Genomic DNA, 19,281 nt, shown 5'->3' with positions numbered 1-19,281 from the left:
AATGTGGTCGGTTGTTTGCCACGCGCGTTGTCAGATTAATTGCCTGGTGCTGTGATGGGCAGAAGAGGACACGTCACTGGATTCAGTTATGGTGGGTCCTACTTTAAGCATAGGACACGGTAGGGCCCGGTTCTGCACGTCAGCAGTGACACGTGGACCGTTGGCTATGCCATCGAGTGGTTCTTAGTTTTCTAAAAGCCCATAATTAGGCTATTTTATTCCTCTAACTCTAAAAAATTTAATATCTACAAAAATAACTCTGATTTAAAAATATATATTAAAATAATCTGAAATGAGCTCTAATTTTGAGTTTTGAAAATTTAATGGCCGGCACCACAATGTATTTTGGCCCCATCATTACTTGATAATTGTGTTAGGCTTTAAAAAATATTTTTTTTGTGTTTGGGATCCCAATGGTCAGCACCAGGGTTTTTTTAAATCGAATCATACTGGTATATAAAAATACCAGTATTTGAAAAAAAAAATTGGCTCTAACCATGTAATGGCCAGCACCAGAGACATTTAAAAAAATTTTGGTGCTGGCCAGTAGATGGCCGGCACAAAGTACATTTTTTGGGCCCCAATGCACTTTTTTTTTTAATTTGGCACACTAATGGCCAGCACGAGTGTCATTTAAAAAAAATTCAAGTGTCAGCCAATAGATGGCCAGCACCACCTTTTTTGGGTCCCGAAATTTTTTTTTTGTTTTGGGACACCAATGGCCGGCACTAACTGTATTACATTAAAAAATTATGTTTTCTATGGTGGTCAACACCTTTGGATGGATCTTTAGACAATGATTTCAGTGACCCCGATTTGGATGACATCCCTAAAGACATAGACAAGAAAGGCCTGATGGAGGGTGAAAATACAAACCCTCATTTGGCCGAGAACACGGGCCCTGGTATAGTTCTAAGAAATAACCCAGGGCCCTTCATGATCGACGTGGACCCTGATGCGGCTTTTGCACGCGAGTTCCTGGAATATACAAACATTGTGTTGGCTTATCTACTTGATGATGAATTCGACGATGAAGAGTTGTTCGTAGGACAATAATTCGATAACAAAAAAGATTGTTTACATGCTATTAAACAACTTAGCTTGAAGTTATGTGTGGATTATAAAGTAACGAAGTCGACGCTATCTTTTTACGTAGGAGAATGTTGGAAAGCCTCAAGTGGTTGTAACTGGCATGTTCAAGCCACGTTAATGCAGCGAACACAGATGTGGATAATAAGGAAACTAGAAGGTCCACACACATGCACATATGCTCGTATGTCGCAAGGCCATCAAAAGTTAGATGCAAAAACTATATGCAACTGCATCATTTATTTGGTGAAAGAGTCGTCCACCATTCAGGTGTCGGTCCTTATTGCGGACATGCAAGCTCGATTCAAGTATAAAGTGTCGTATCGGAAGACATGGTGGGCAAAACAAATGGCAATGTGAGAGTTGTATGGTGACTGGGATGCGTCATATAACGAGTTTCAATGGTAGATAGTCGGGATGCGGGAGTATGTGCTCGGGACAGTGACTGATTTGCAAACACTGCCGTATAAAGGCCCGAACAGGGAGATACAATTGGGGAAACGAGTTTTTCACCGATTATTTTGGACGTTCGAGCTGTGTGTTAGGGTCTTCCCTCACTGTAAGCTCATGGTACAGGTGGACGAGACCTGATTGTACGATAAATACACGCAAATACTCCTGATTACTGTGCACAAGACGGTAACTGAAATGTACTTTTGATCGTTTTGGCCATCGTGGAGCGTGAGTACTTCAAGTTTTGGGAATTTTTCCTCAGAAATTTACGGAGGCACATTGTCAGATACGACAACATTTGCCTTATATCAGATAGATCGAAAAGATTACTTGCTGCGATAAGGCAATTGAGGGTTTCATGGAGAGAGATTATAAGAATAAATATTGGAAAAAAGAACTCGTGAACATGGGTAAATAATATTGTTTGTATTTATTTCAAAAATTCCTTTTCAATTTTTTTCAGCCTGTAAGTTTTTAAAATACTGATTCCAATTTGCATATACAGTTCATGAGTTAGAACCGCGAAAATTCAGGCAGAGGTTCACTAGGCTTGAATCTCAAATGTCATCTTTACCAACAAATCTCCGAACATGGTTGGGTAGCATAGAGAACTGGCAAGGGAATCAAAGTTACGACAAATGGTTTCGGTACGGGTAGATGACGACTAACCTAGTAAAGACTGTTAACTCTGTATTGAGATGCACACATCAACTGTCGATTTCTATTGTTTTCTCGGCGACATTCTATAGGTTGGCCACATCGATGCCTAGGATGGGGTTGAAACAAGCTAAGCATATCGAGGCTTGACACGAGTACGTTGAGGTCGTCCGAAAGGCCATTGCGGTAAATAGTCGAATGGCACAAACAATAAAAGTAGAATTGCGGCTTGGAGACTTTCCGAGTTCAATAGTACATCGGCTGTCATTCGGGTCTTCCACCTAGATCGTATGCAGTTGATCTGCGAAATAGGAGTTGCAAGTGCGGGATATTTTAGACTCTTCGATATCCGTGTGCGCATATTCATGTAGCGTGTGCGAGAGCAAACTTAAATGTTGAACAATTCATAGACGAGATTTACACGTTGCAACACACATTGCGTATATGGGGGAAAGAATTTCTTGTAATCCCTGACGTCTCAAATTAGGAAGTTCCACTGCCTGCTTTCGAGATGATGCCTGACCGTAGTATTCATAGACATCCTAAAGGTCGACCACAATTGACGAGAATTCGAAATGACATAGACGTCAGGGAGACTGGCGAACTCAAACTGTGCACTGTGCGTCAAACATCCAGACACAACCAATCAACTTGCTCACATCGTATCTATGTTTCCGATCAATCGTCTTGTAATGTCAAACTCGAAGATGATGAATTATATACTATTGAACGCATGTTCTTGTAAAAATATTGTAAAAAAAATATGAAAATTTATACAAATGATATACTTTATTCAAATTATACAATTGATTAAATATAATTATTAATACATTTTTTTCTTATTCCTAATTTAAAACACGTTAAATTATAATACAATATACATGAATATTTAATTTAAAGCACATTAAATTATTATACAATATACATGCATATTTAATTTAAAATACCTTAAATTATAATACAATATACATGCATATTTAATTTAAACACATTAAATTATAATACAATATACAAACATATTTAATTTAAAACACATTAAATGAAATAAATTACAATGAGAGAAAAATTAATATGAAAAAAAACATAAATTAAAATGGAAAGAAAGATAATTTAAATGAAATGAGAAAAAAATTAAATTTAAATGGATAAAAAGATAATTTAAATAAAATTGAAATGAAAATGAAAATGAAATGAAATGAAATAGAAATAGAAATAGAAATGAAATGAAAAAAAAAGTCAAAAGGATAGGTCAGGCCTGCAGCAGGCCTTTGGAAAATGAGCTTTTAGTGACCGGCACCAACAAACGGTCTACAGGCACTAGGCCTGCTACGATGTGACCCAACAGGTCAAGCTTAAAAAAACTAAAAAAAATGAAATGATAATTTTTTTAATTTAAATAAAATTTAAAATTTTGAAATGGAATGGTATTTAAATGAGAAAAAAATATACTACTTGTGATTAATATGAAAAAAAAATTGTATATTAGGAAAAATAAATTTAAATGGAAATGAAATAAATTTAAATGGAAAATAATTAAATTTAAATGGAAATGAAATGAAAAAAAAAGTTGAAAGGACACTGCCTGTGTCAGGCCTACGTCAACGTTAGAGGGCCCATTCGGCCTTCTATTGGCCGGCACCAGCAAGCTTGGTGCGACGTGAACCAATGGGTCAGTACCTGAAACAAGGTTTTTTTTTTTTAATTTTACCCCTGCTCAGCCATTATGGTCCCCCACTATAAATGGGGTACTTCACCCTAAACCCAATCACCATCGCCGATAACTGCTGCTCACCGTCGACTGCCGGCATTAACTGCCGACCGCTATCGTCTTTCGCCGATCGATGACCACCGATCACCTCCAAACACCTCTGACAACCGTCGTTCATTGTCGACCACCGCTGATCACTTGATGGATCCTAATCCTAATATTTTTTTAAATGACAACAACTACATTGCTAAAAATGTAAATAAGATAAACAAGAAGAAAAATGTCCCACTTAATTTTAAATATTCAGTTAAATTCTTTTTTAAAATGAGAAATATAACATTCTATATTTACTATAAACGTAGGATCAGTACTAGAGGTGCTCGTGGGCCGGGCCGGGCCCATAAAAAATTTAGGCCCGGGTCCTAGGCCCGGCCCGAAATATGGGCCTGAAATTTTGCCCAGGCTCGGCCCGAGAAAAAAACCATAAGCCCGGGCCTGGCCCGGCCCGACCCATTTTTTAATAAATACCAAAAATTTATTTTAAAAATTAAAAAAGTATTTTAAAAATATTTTAAAATTAAAAAAATTAAAAAAATAAATATATTTATTATATCGGGCCGGCGTTTTTTTGCCCAAGCCCATATTTCGGGCCTATATTTTTACCCAAACCTTCCCATATTTCGGGTGGGCCGCCCGGCCCATGAGCACCTCTAATCAGTACCGAATTATGAGACCCCAGTTGTATGATCCCTGTTATTTTCCAAATTGAAAAGTTTTGTCGTATTTGAACGTTGAGGGTTTTGGGGTAGTCGCGTACATTCAGATATTCCGGAGACACATATGTTTCACCTCCCGTGTGGGGAGGTAACTATTACACTACAAGACGTAGCAGCCTAACTTGGGCTATCTATAAAAGGTGAAGCAGTGACAGGCTTGAAAAAGTATTCGATTCGTGGGGCACTTGCGAGCAATTACTTGTAAGAGTGCCCCCCAACGATGAGAAATGACGATTAACCTATATTAAATTTACTTGGTTAAGAGAAAACTTCCAGCATCTTCCGAGCAGTCCAACGCAGATGGATATTATCTACGCTGCAAGAACGTTCATTTTGCAACTTATAGGTAGGATACTGTTGCCGGACGTTAATCAAAATAAAGTCAACATCATGTATCTCCTCTTATTAGAGGATCTCGAGCTATATATTCCCGGAAGACGCATAACTGGAATATTCTCGATGGAAACAGAGGAATGCACAACCACACCATAACCGAGTTTCACCATGCAGGAACACCAAAATTGATTCTGCCTCAAACCCCGATCTTGTAACGGCTTATTTTTAGTGAAATCAAAATAGTGATTTCGGGACCACAAATACAATGTCATAAAATTTATTTTAATATTATTTTGTGGTCTACAACATGATAGTATTATTGCATAAAAATTTCGTTAATAAATTTTATCGTTTGTATGCTCATTTTGTGAAAAATGACTAAATCGCATAAAGTGCGAAAGTTACGTTTTATTAGCTAAAAGTGTTAAATAGCTATAGAAATTTAAAGTGGAAGTCCTTATATGGTAATTAGACCATTAAATGAGTTAGTGGATGTGCATGGCTTGTAATTGAGTAATTTTTAAAATTGGGTAAGGGTAAAATGGTAATTGTGTAATTAAAAGTAAATTAAATAAAACAAAACAAAACAAATAGCCATCTTCCTCATGCAATTTCCACCGAAAGTTTCAGCAACTTAGAGCCATTGGAGAGCTTAAAATTTCAGCAACATAAACCTCTTGCATGTAAGTGAATTTGATGTTCATTTTTGTTGATTTTTATGTTTTGGAATTGTTATTGCTTAACCTAGCTAATTAGGGGATTAATTTGCAAAATGGTTGAAAGTATAGGTTTTTCCATGAGAGAATTATTGTTTTTTTAAGTTTAATGGAAGAAAATGAATCTTTGTTGTTAATTAAACAACTTTTGTTAAGTGAGTTTTAGTGAAATTACCAATTAAGGGTTAATTTGAAAAATGTGAAAATTGTGTGTCAAATGTGTGAATTTGTGATGTGTATGGACTACTATGAGCACATAGGATATTTGGCTAGGCTTGGGTGTAGTGAAATTTCATGAATTTCATTTTTACGAGCCTAAGGACTAAATTGTAAAAAAGTCAAATATTTAGGGGCAAAATAGTAATTTTTCCATAACATGAATTTTGGATTGAATTGATTAGAAATATGATTAAATGAGTTAAATTTGATTATATAGATCAAGAAAAGTAACATTCAGAACTAAATCGGGGAAAATATAAAGTCGTGGACTAAACGATCGTATTCTCCGTTTGAGTTGGAGGTAAGTTCGTGTAAATACATTGCGTAATTGTATGTGTTGATTGAAATATATATGTATGTGATTAGTTTAATTATTATGCATAATTATCGAGCACATAATCGACGATGCACGAAGAATACCAAGCCCCTTTTTGAACCTTAGAAATTCGTAGAATAAAAACGACATGTCATTAGGGTTACCGTTTTGGTTGAGGTCCTGCATGTGTTGTGGACTCACCACAGCTTGTATGAGCTTACCGATTTGCAATTCGTAGGAGCTTACCAATATTTGGCTCGGATGAGCTTACCGTTTATCGCTCGTATGAGCCTACATGTATAGAAATTGACAGATTACAGTTCAGTACACCTCGTGTGTGCTACCTGGATATCTAACGAGATTCTAAGTGATTTAACTGGTATAGTGTTATTACGAGATTATATAAGTTCGATACGAACTAGTACAGGTATTTACATGGAGATGGTTTTTATATATGATATATGGATATACTGTAGAGATGTTACATGTACATGGAATTTTAATAATTTTTGAATTCAAACATGATTCTTGAGTTTTATGTGTATACATGGCTAACTTGGTGAATGGTTATGTGATAGGCTTTGGCCAAATTGAATTGAATTATGCTTTGAGTTATTTACCTAAATTATTGGTTATACGATAAGTTTTATTCTATGTTTTACGAACTTACTAAGTTTAATTGTTTACTCCGTTTATTTTTTCGTGTTTTATAGTGCTTTGGAAGTTCACTCGGTTTGGAAGTCGTCGGAGATTTGCGTCACACTATCAAACATTCATTTTGGTACTTTGGACTTTATATTTTGGTTAAATGACATGTATATGTATTTTGCCTAATGTGGCCTATATGTCTTGTTGAGTTTTGGCCATTTGAATTGGATTGTAAGGTGGTCATGTATTTTGGTATGTATATATGTATAAATGGCCCTATGATATGTGGTGTATAATTGCTATATGAATGCTTTACTTGTGAAATTGTGTTTTGGCACTAAATGGTTGGAATTGAGATGAGTATGCATGCTAAGTTGTAGGCACAATGTCTCATATGTATTTGACCATTTAGGTAGACTTTGGAAGTATGTTTGATCTGTGTTAAAGTGGTCAAATGAATGTGCTTATAGATATCATGTTGTATGTGTGAATATTACATGTTATAAACTTGATATTTGTTGGTTTTGAAAGTTTATTTATGACATGGTTATATGTGCATTATTGAACTTAGGTTGGTACCATATTGGGTAAGAAATATGGCTTGGAAAATGGCCTATTTTTGTCCACACAGACAGAGACACGGGCATGTGTCTCAGCCGTGTGTGACACACGGCCAGGTGATACGGCCGTCTATATCCTGATACTGATTTAGAAATCAAGTCACTAGTTTCACACGGCCTAGCACACGATCGTGTGGCACAAGTCAGTATACCCTTTAGTTTTCACACGGCTTGACACACGGGTGTGTGAGGCCATTTTAAAGGATACATGGCCCGGCACACGGGCGTGTGTCCCCATTTCGAATGCCTACACGGCTTAGCCACACGGGCTTGTGTCCCCTACACTTTGAAAAATTTCAATATTTTTTAAAAAAATTCCTTGAGTATTCTGTTTAGTCCCGAACCATTTTTAATGTCTATTTGGGGCATCGATGGCTCGTATTAGGGACGATATAAATGTTTTTGAATGTTCTTTGATTTGAATGATAATTGAATATGAAATGTATGATTGTTTAAGTTTTAAGTTCGATAATGCTTCGTAATCCTGTTCTGGCATCGAATACGGGTTAGGGGTATTACAAATCTCGAGCTCCAATATAAAGCATTTGACTTGTCATCATACCACCCGGAGCTCAAGCCTGAGCCCCAACTTCCTCCATCATTCGAGGATATTTTTGGTGACGACCTCGAGCCTCAACATACCACTGGAGCTCGACTGAGAAGCACGTACACCTACTACTGATGACATTTTTCCATCGACACCTCCTGTCACCCAATACCCCTTAACTCTCGATTATGGTATATATGATTATACTGTTTTTCTAAATACACCGGATAGGACACCGGAGGCCGAACTGAGTTACTATCAAACGCCTCAGCAAGGTGCATGACATAGCCGACGGAGGCAGCCGGACCGTTACGCACTAGCGTCGGGGACGTCGCCGAGATCATCACAATTTTGATTTTTATCTATAAACATTTACTTTATTTTGTAATTGTTATGTTTTTAATATTAATTTAGATTCTGTAAAATAATTATTTGTTTAAATAAATGATTTCAAAATATTTAATAAAAAATATAATTCGAATAAGTAATAGTACACAACGAATTAAATTTACAGATACAATAAAATACAAACATTCTAGAATATTAATACACAAAAATATAAAATTCAAACAAAAATAATACGCACTAAATTAAATTTAAACACCCAACAAACTACAAACAGATAGGTAAAATTAATATACGAAAATTTTAAATTTAAACTACATATAATACAGACTAAATTAAATTTAAATACCCAACAAACTACAAATAGATGGATAAAATTAGTGCACAAAATTTTTAAATTCAAACTATATATAACAGAGACTAAATTAAATTTAAACACCTAACAAACTACAAACAGATAGGTAAAATTAATACACGAAAATATAAAAATGAAACCTTAAATCCTAAACAACTACATTAAATTTACAGATATAAAAAAATACAAACATTCTAAAGAAATAATATAATTATTTTGAATAGTGGTTTCTTCACAATTAGTCATCTTTTGCTCGAATCAAGTTTACATTGCATCAGTACCCCACTTATAAGTTGCGGAATAAATGTTCTTGCACCATAGATAATGTCAATCTGCGTTGGATATCTCGATTAACCATATATGGCGCAAAAAATCATCTTACCCTTAATGACATAACATTTAAGGTTGACATGGCAGTATATAATTCAACTCGTTAAAACATGACAATATATAATTCAACCCCGAAATTCAGTTGTACACTACAAGAAACTTCCATCTACAAATCACTACAAAAAACTCATTTGATGATACACTACAAAACACTCTTATTTTGATAGCTCTCTAAAAAAAATCTCATTCATTTACATTATTAGAACCCAAACCACCCACTATATATAGAGTGAGGGTTTGGTGTCAGCCATCTAATTCCCAAAATTAAGAAAACTAATTTTTAATACTTTGTGCCGGTCAGCAATGTTCTAAAATAAGAAAAATAATTTTTTAATGTGACAAAGTTAGTGCCGGCCATCGGTGTCCCAAAACTAAAAAAAAATTTTCAGGACCCGAAAAAGGTAGTGCCTGCCATCAGTGTCCTAAAGTAAAAAAAATGCATTGGGAGTGAAAAAATGTACTTGGTGTCGGCCATCTACTTGCCAGCACACAAATTTTTTTAAACGACACTGATGCCGGCCATCAGTGTCCCAAAAAAAGTGCATTGGGAGTCGAAAAATATACTTGGTGCCGACTATCTACTTGCCAGCACTCAAAATTTTTTCTTAAATGACACTGGTGCCGGTCATCAGTGTCCCAAAATAAATAAAAAAGGTGCCTTAGGACCCAAAAAAATGTACTTGGTGCTGGCCATCTATTGGCCAACACCCGATTTTTTTTAAAATGACACTAGTACCGACCATCAATGTCCAAAAGTAAAAAAAGTGCCTTCGAGCCCGAAAAATGTATCTGGTGCCGGCCATTACATGGTCAGAACTATTTTTTTTCAAATACTGGTATTTTTGTATTCCAGTATGATACGATTTTAAAAAAAATATCTTGGTGCTGACCATTGGGTTCCCAAACTCAAAAAATTCATTTTTTTAAAGCCTGACACAATCATCAGATAATGATGGAGCCAAAACACAAGGTGGTGCCTGCCATTGGGTTTCCAAACCTAAATTCATTGTTTATTTTAGGTCATTTTAGTGAATATTTTTGAACTAGAGTTATTTTTATAAAAAATAATTTTTTTTGGATTAGATGGGTAAAATAGCCCCATAATTAATATGACCGGATTTCAAACTCGGGCTAGTAATCCCGTTATGGGTCAGCCCAGACAAATCTTACTAATTATATTTTTAGAATTTAAAATTTTAATAAAGAGAAATTATGGGGACAATAAAGTGGACCATCTTTAAAATCTTAATGGAGGTACATAGTCATTGTATCACATGACATCCAATGCGAAACAATGTCTGCATACTGCCCCCTCTTTGCTTTGATGCTACATTGTTGCCGACAATTTCATACCTTTTCTCCTTTTACTTTACTTAATACAACAGGTAAATTTCCTTTTTCAATGACTAGGTCGTCTATTTTTTTTTAATCTTTGTCAATCGTCATCAGCTGAAATTTATGCTTCCTGCTTTACTGTCTAGAGATTAAAGAAAATCTTGTAAATGAAGAAAAAGATTGAAAATTAAAACTATATTGTGCTCGTAACTTTACAGCTAGGAAAATATTTAGGCACATTGCTTCTATTTGTGGCATTGAATGATGCCCATCATCAATCAAGGCATCATTGGTGGCAAAGCAAGCTCATGCTACTTTTAAAGTGGTCTAAGCCAAAAAAGGGCAAGGCATTTAAAATTTCACCTGCTGAAAAGAGAAAACCTAATTAACTACCCTAATTACTCTTTGTTAAGTCTGTCTTTGTTTAACACTTTACATGTTAGGCACCTATCTCTTGATCTCAATACAATCTACAATCTCTCATTCAGGTTATTTTATGACAAATTCATTAAATTTTAATGGAATCGCTATTTTCTAATTGATTTTTATGTTTATTTTATAAGTCAAACTCATCCGTATAGAAGATGAAGACATTGATATTAACACTATTATTATGTCAGACAGGACAGGCCACACAAATAAGATCAGAGAGGAAAGGTTAAATAACACAGAACATAGATGCTTGAGAATATGGAGATTATGGCGGGGATGGGGGATGTGGGTGTGCAAAGTAGTCAAGTGGTGTGGGGTACAAGCAAGCTTTATAAAAAGGAAATGTTTTGGGTGAATCATGAAAGTTCTCTGTGCCACATTGAGATTTATGTTAATAAACACATAATTCATCGAATATTAATTGGATCAGACACTTGCAGTAGAGTTCTACGTTCTTCACACGAAGGCAAAGTCTTTGAAGCTGGAAATGAACCAAAGGATTGACCAAGCAACATAGCCAAAGTCAACCCAAGAGACGTTGTGACCCTGACCTTTGGGTTAATAGCCGTTATAAAAAGCCCGTTTCGTCAGTGACAAGCATAACGGATAGCTTCAATGATGGTATAAAGTAAAAAGGCAAAGTCCATTATCGTCAATATAGTTCACCCCCATAACCACAAAATCCTTTTATATTTCCTTTCCAGCTGCGGCCTAAGCATAATGCCCTGACCCATCTCACGTGGTCCCATCCTTTTTTCCGATTATTAAACCATAGTTGTTATTATTTTAACCCTGATTAAAATTCTACCCCCAGTCCTCCCTTTTTAGCTCTTGTTCGGCCCGTACTCTGCTTCTTCACTGATTAAGCTCTGCTGCCTGCCTCCTATCTCTTCAACGTTCACAATGGGCGCATTTCACCGACTCAACTTGCTCCATTTCACGCTCTCTTTAGTTGTCATTGCCGTCAATGGCCACAATATAACGGCCATTCTCGAAGGTTTTCCAGATTACTCTGTTTACAATAGTTTCCTCACCCAAACAAAGCTGGCCGATGAGATTAACACCCGAGAGACCATCACTTGCCTTGTCCTCAACAATGGGGCTATGTCTGCCCTCACATCCAAACACCCCCTTTCCGTCGTCAAAAACATCCTCAGCCTTCACGTTCTTCTGGACTACTATGACCCCCAAAAGCTCCACAAAATCTCTGATGGCACTACCCTCACCACCACGCTTTACCAAACTACTGGTAATGCCCCTGGAAACCTTGGTTTCGTCAACATCACCGACCTCCAAGGTGGCAAAGTCGGCTTCGGCTCCGCAATTCCTGGCTCCAAACTCGACTCATCTTACACCAAGTCTGTTAAGCAGATTCCCTACAATATCTCTATCCTTGAGATCAGCGCTCCGATTATCGCTCCGGGTATCTTAACGGCTCCGGCCCCGTCGTCTTCTGGCGTCAACATTACCGGTTTGCTTGAAAAAGCCGGCTGCAAGACTTTTGCTAGTTTGCTTACCAGCAGTGGCGTGCTTAAGACTTACGAGTCGGCGCTTGATAAAGGGTTGACCGTTTTTGCTCCGTCCGATGAAGCTTTTAAAGCTGAAGGTGTCCCTGATTTGAGCAAGCTCACCAATGCAGAACAAGTCTCACTTCTAGAGTATCACGCCTCGCCGGATTACAAACCTAAGGGAACGTTGAAGACGACGAAGGACCCGATCAGTACATTGGCGACTAACGGCGCTGGAAAGTACGATCTGACAGTTACAACCGCCGGCGACTCGATGACACTACACACAGGGGTTGGCCCATCCAGGGTCGCCGAAGCAGTTTTTGACTCACCGCCGGTCGCCATTTTCACCGTTGACAACGTTTTGCTCCCTTCTGAGCTGTTCGGCAAGTCACCGTCGCCAGCACCAGCCCCGGAACCAGTTTCTTCGCCTTCACCGACACCATCTTTATCTCCAAGCCCATCCCCAATGTCTGAAGCACCGTCACCACTTGCAGCTTCACCACCAGCTCCACCAACTGGCACCCCCGTCGGATCCCCGGCCGATTCGCCAGCTGGCTCGTCAGAGAACAGCACATCGGATAATGCCGCCGGTCACGTGAGTGCTCCTCTTTTGGGCACCATCATTTTCACCGTCTTTGCCACTGTCGTTTCATCAGTTATCTTGTCCTGAATCGTAATTATGCCAGTCCGTTAATTTGTTCTTTCCTTAATTTTTTTTTGAGATTATTTAATTTGAGTAGAGAGGGCTTTTCTTATCTAATTTATGTGGTTGAGAGCTTTGTTAAACGTTTGTTTTTGTTGATTACAATTTATTATTCGTAAATTAAAGATTTATACAAGAAAAAGAGGAATTGAGTGTTGGGAAGTGGGAAATGGAAGCGCATGGATGGCAGGAATTGAGTGTGAGCGCACGTGGAGAGATTGTGGGTGGTTACAACAAGCGGAAAGTGCTTGTACTTGTAGCAGGCAAGGCAACGCTTAAGTTGTGACAGTGGGTGGTCCTTCCTGTTCCGGCCCAAACCTTTTTATTCTCTTTCAAAATTTCGGTGTGGGATCAAAATCTTGAAATGCTGCACTGCAAATCGCCCATGCTCCTTTTTTTTGTTTGGATGCTTCCCAACTTCTCTAGTTGCCAATTTATTTCAAATGAAAAATCGTCCTTCTCAAAACGCCACATTGGGTGGCTTCGGTAAGTAATGACTGCTCACCGATATGATGGCAATACCATAACCATTGTCATCATGTATTGGTATGATTGATGTTTGGGAAGACAGCCAGCATGGATTGCCATTTAAACGTTTATCAGGAGATAACAGCCACCCCCTATGGTAAATGTTAAATCTGTCCATAACAACGGTAATTCTCAAGCCTCTAGGCCCGGCCCACAACCTAGAAGTCATGTCCTGCACAACAAACCATGTATCGAAATTAAGATCCAAACTCAAGTCCACTAATAAAAGCTGAAATTTTAAATCTGTCTAAAACCAAATACTATTCCTTCTACCTGATGCAACCTGTTGCTTTTTCAGAGATTCCAATTTCCAAACAACCCTGATATTTTATTTTTTGTTATATTTTTTTAAAAAGAAAATTGTTTTGGGTATATTAAAAATTAATTTTTTTTTACTGACTAGGAAACGACGTAGTTTTGTTATTTTCACAATAAGATGAGCTCACCAAGTGGATGTTTCTCATTGGATCAAAAGCTGGAAATCAACTAAGGATAAAATAATAAAGAAATAATGACTACAATTGATTGTTGAACACAAAAATTAACGCAACAGCGACTAACCCGTGTACCACTGATTCAAGGCAGTTAGGGCTTCAAAATCCCCGCCTTTTTCTTTTTCTATTTTACTTCGCACTCTGCTTTCATCAATGGCCACAAAAGAAGATGAAGAAAAACCAGAGACACCAATTCCTTCAAAGCCAAGTCCAAACTCCAAGGACATTGTGTCCCAGCCCAAGCAAAACGATGTCTTTCCGCCTTCTAAGTTGTCGTTGAGTCCCAAAGAGTTAATAGTCTCAGCCGCCGCCAACATCTCCTCTCATCCTCTCCCAACCAACGATCCCAACGTTTGGGGCGTTCTCACCGCTGTTTCTAACAATGCCCGCAAACGCCAGCAGGTTTCCCTCTTTTTTAAACCCTAAACCCTCTCTCTCCCCGTCTTCTCAATTTTATTTTGGTTGTCAAATTTCCCATTTTTCCACAACTTTTATTTACATTGTAAGGCTTCAATTGCCTGGCTGGTTAAACTGAAAGGAAAGGAATTAGAAAAAAAAATGAAAGAAACGATCAGACAGAAATCGTAATGTACAAGTAAAAGGCTAATGAGGAGATCATTTTTCTAGGGTATGAACATGCTTTTGACTGCGGATGAGCACTGCATTGGTCGATCAGTAAAGGAAACAAGTTTCCGAATTGATTCAAATTCCGTTAGCGCGGTACATTGCAAAATATATAGGAAGAGAGTGACCAATGAAGATACACAGCAGTCCCCCAACTGTTATACATCCGTTTTCTTGAAAGATACAAGGTTAATGTGCTGTCTATGATTTCTTATTGGTTTTAAGTATTTCTAAATTCTGATTCTTTTATCTATCTTTTTTTTTTTGTAGCACAAATGGGACCTATCTTAATTGGGAGAGATTGAGAAAGAATAGTCCTGAATTTAAAGTCCAACACGGAGACATCATTTCATTTTCTGCCCCTCCACAACATGGTAATACTAATATCCGTATCGTTCACCGCCTTTTCTTTTATTCAGATAACTAGCATGTGATTGTTCTTTGTTTCTTTCATTTCAAAAGATATTTGAAGCTTATAATGCCTTGGAAAGTAACTGTCTTCCTGTTTACAGAACTTGCTTTTGCGTTTGTATATCGAGAAGTTCTTACCTCTATTCACTCAGCAGAAGGTGCATGTGCAAAAAGAAAAGCTGGTATATATATGAAAAGCTCATGCCTTTATTTTTAGGAACTCTTTATTTTCTCTAAAATTTCCATAAAATTGATATAAGCTTTAGTGAGAAATAAATGCCATGACTATCTTTAAGTTTTCAAACAACAAGGAAACAATTAACAGGTGTATGTGTAAATCTGTAAGTCTAATGCTGTTATTGATAACAATATTAATAGCTTGTTTTAGACTCGTTTTCTTCCTTTTATATGGTTGTCCTGTCTTCTTGAGGATAAATATACTGAAGCATTACTATGAAAACAGTTGCCCCTAATAAACTTCAAATGTTTTATTGGTCATCCCAGATTGTGCAGATGAGCTTACCTGTGAAAACAAAAGATTAAAAGGTATTGGCATTGGTGCTCCTGAGGGTCCTATATCTCTTGATGATTTTCGGAGTCTTCAGCGGTCAAACAGGGTATCCTATTTTAGATTCATGGGTCTAATGATTGTTCAAACAATTAATTTATGTCACATAATAAATAATCCTGAGAACTGATGAATGCAGGAACTGAGAAAGCTGTTGGAAGATCAGGTGCTTACAATAGATACATTGCATAATGAGAATCGTGCAACCGTTGAGCGTCATGAAAATGTATGCTCTTCTGATGGATTATGACCTTTCATTCTTTCTGATTTATGTCTATGTTTGGGTTCATTGAGTTGGTTTAGCCAAGTGTCTATGTTACTGGATACTGTGGTTCCTGTTTGACTTAATTCAAATTCATGCATTCCACTTTGATTTTACCTGGCTATGACTTTCCCAGAAGAGAGAAAAATAATGTACAACATGGTGTTAATGATATTTCATGGGTCTCTTTCTAATTTTATGCCATTTTTTGTACTGTATGTCACTATTTCTTGCTTTTAACTGGTTACTTTTTTCATCCTTGGTGATTAAGAATTAAGATATATAGTTATCTATTTCTGAAGGAAATCAAAGAGGTAAAAGAATCAGTTGCGACGTCATACCTTGATCAGATCAAAGAATTGTAAATTTTGTTAGATGGTAAGCAAAAGGAGCTTGTAGAGGTCAATCGGATATCAGCTGAACAAAAGCATGCTATAGAAGACCTTAATGAAAGACTTAGTGCTTCCCTGCAGTCATGTACTGAAGCAAACGAAAGGATGAAGAGGTAAGAAATGAAGGCTTTATTAACTATTGCCAATTTATGGCACCAAAAAGAAGACAAGAACAAGATATAATGTCCTAATTTTATACTTTTAGTCAGAAGGCATCTATAGCTGAACTTAAGGTTCAGTTAGATGAAGAGCGGGACCAGAGACGAGAAGAACGAGAAAAAGCTACTGCTGATTTAAAAGCAGCGGTGCAAAGAGCTCAGTTTGAGGCTCAAGAGGAACTGCAACGACTATCAGATGTTTATTTAAAACGAGAAACAGAGAAAAAGGAAGTAATTAATAAGCTTGAGGTCCGAATAATTTTCCTGTGCTTGCTTGGATTTTGATGTGTAATTTATTTCTAGAGAATTGAGAAATGAATTGTTATGCATCTCCATTCTTAGGAATCACTGAGAAAAAGCTCAGCACAAGTGGAAGATCTGGTGTCCAAACTGGTATTGTCTGCAGGACCATCTGATTTTGAAGTTAAACACATGATACCAGTTTTCTACATAATCTCTGAAATTGTTGTTCCTTATTTCCCTATCTTCTGCAGGAAGACACTAGGCAGAAATTGGTCGATTCTGATAATAAAGTTCGCCAACTAGAAACCAAAGTTTGCGAAGAACAAAAGACCTCTGCAAATACAAGAAAAGTAAACGTGTTTTTCTTGTGCTTGCTTATATAGTCAAGCATATACAAATAGATTCCTTATCTGACATTTAATGTGCATTTGAGCAGAAAGTGGAAGAACTTGAACATGAAATAAAAGGATTGAGGAAAGAACTTGAGACCGAAAAGGTATAATTTTATATCATTTGCCTTTTCCTTCACTTTAATGTTATACTTTTTTATTTCAACTGTTGGAACTCTCTTTCTGCCATACAAGATTTCAATTATTTATTGATTTTGTTGATAACTTGCTATCACTTTCATTAATCTGCATGTAAATCTGGGTAGTACCTGCAGCTTTTGAAAGCATAAAAAAGAAAATGAATGTTGTGTTATGAGTATTTTTTTATCTGAACACACTACAATTGATTTCTTCAATCGTACCTAGATTGGCGTTTATCGGATAAATAGATAAATCAATCTGGGTACAGCAAACCTCTGTTCTTCATCATTATGAAGTTAGTCTATTGTTAAGCTGAAGTTTCCTTTGCGGTTGGTAGCAGGCAGCCCGAGAAGAAGCATGGGCTAAAGTTTCGGCCCTTGAGCTTGAAATAAATGCTACAATGCGAGATCTTGATTATGAGAGGAGGAGGCTAAAAGGTGCCAGGGAAAGAATTATGCTTCGGTATGACTTCTGTGACAATAGCTATTGTTTGATTTTTAGTTGCAGCATTGGTGTAAGCATTTTGCTGAGCAAGGTTCTATCCTTTTGTATATTGTGGCCTTTGGTATTAACATTGGCTGCCATCAATTCCTAGGAATTTTATGAATTGAGGATGGTGATATTTTTGTGGTTGCTCCCCAGAGAAACACAGCTACGAGCATTTTATTCTACAACTGAGGAAATCTCCATACTGTTTGCAAAGCAGCAAGAACAACTGAAGGCAATGCAGAGAACTCTGGAAGATGAGGAAAATTATGAGAACACATCGGTTGATATTGACCTTAATGTACCGTACCAGAACGTAAATGGAACCAGAGTTAGAGAAAAGGCTCTTACTGGCCATCGTGAAAATAGTACCATGAGGGAAGGCTCCACTGCTTCAGCTCAGAGGGTTAATATTTCTAGTGATGAGGCCAGTGTTACTGAGAAGCATGACTGCGGTATGAGAAGTCAAGATGTTGGCGAAAATACACAGGAGGCAGAATTTACAAGTGCTGATCATTCTGTTAAAGGCATCTTTGGTTTTTACGTTGATGGTGTTGGTACAACACCTATTCTGGAAGGAGATCCCATTGGTACTGAACATGTTCTTGAAACTGAAAGCTTGGGAATTGAGGTTGAACCGAATATTGATTTGAACAGGTGTGGAACTTTAGGTGGAGATACAATGCAGTTTGATTATGAAACTAATGCACATGAAAGTGATGAACGGGTTCAAACAACTTGCCTAGATACTTCAGTACAATCTCAGTTGAATAAACCACACGAGACTCAAAAATGCACAGAAGACAAAGAAGCTGGAGGCACAATCAGGACAACGGACCTTTTAGTTTCAGAAGGTTTTGAGAGTCAGGCCAACGGTACTAATCCTTCTGTCCATGGAGAAAATGTCTTACCTAAAACTAGAGACAATGATAAGAATCGTGCTATGGTAGGTGAGAATCAAAGTAGATCATCTTCCGAGGCTACTACTTCCATGCGTAATGATGAACGTCAAGCATTGAGTGAGATGATTGGAATTGTTGCTCCTGATTTGAAAGAGCAATTTGTGGGTGCTGCTACTTCTGACTCAGGTACTGAAGATTGTGCTGACAGCGAGGATGGTGATCATAATAACTACAGAGTAGCTGCTAAGTCTGGATCAATATCAGATGCAGAAACAGAGGGAAGTGACCAGGCTGATAGGGATCAAAAGCATAATGATAAAATGGATGACGATGATGAAACTACAAGTGAAGATTCCGTTGGGTAGCAGGCATGCCCTTATCGTGTGAAACCTTGTTCATCTCCTTTTCAGTTTCCAGTTCACATGCATTCAATTTCTTGTACATTATTTAACGCTTAAAGATGCATACCAAAAGTGCGTACATTGATCAACTCAATTCCTAATAATTAAAGATTTAATAGTTATGCA

The 19,281-nt window shown here is 37.2% G+C and overlaps 1 protein-coding gene and 1 pseudogene across 1 annotated transcript; both read left to right on the top strand.

The window, feature by feature from the left end:
- The first annotated feature begins 11,620 nt into the window (after window positions 1–11,620).
- On the top strand, window positions 11,621–13,292 carry LOC107911922 (fasciclin-like arabinogalactan protein 10). Its single transcript, NM_001327057.2, has one exon. It carries the CDS (start codon window positions 11,846–11,848, stop codon window positions 13,121–13,123), a length of 1,278 nt encoding a protein of 425 aa, NP_001313986.2. The 5' UTR covers window positions 11,621–11,845; the 3' UTR covers window positions 13,124–13,292.
- A 928-nt stretch (window positions 13,293–14,220) lies between these two features.
- Window positions 14,221–19,281, top strand: LOC107911921 (uncharacterized; annotated as a pseudogene).

The sequence above is a fragment of the Gossypium hirsutum genome, chromosome D11, assembly GCF_007990345.1.
Source record: "Gossypium hirsutum isolate 1008001.06 chromosome D11, Gossypium_hirsutum_v2.1, whole genome shotgun sequence".
Taxonomy (NCBI): domain Eukaryota; kingdom Viridiplantae; phylum Streptophyta; class Magnoliopsida; order Malvales; family Malvaceae; genus Gossypium; species Gossypium hirsutum.
Note: the sequence above shows the minus strand (reverse complement) of the source record. Positions and strands in the feature narration are given on the sequence as shown.

What these genes read in the sequence shown, in the direction of transcription:
- LOC107911922 (NM_001327057.2), top strand. Translation starts at nt 11,846, where the DNA reads ATGGGCGCATTTCACCGACTCAACTTGCTCCATTTCACGCTCTCTTTA.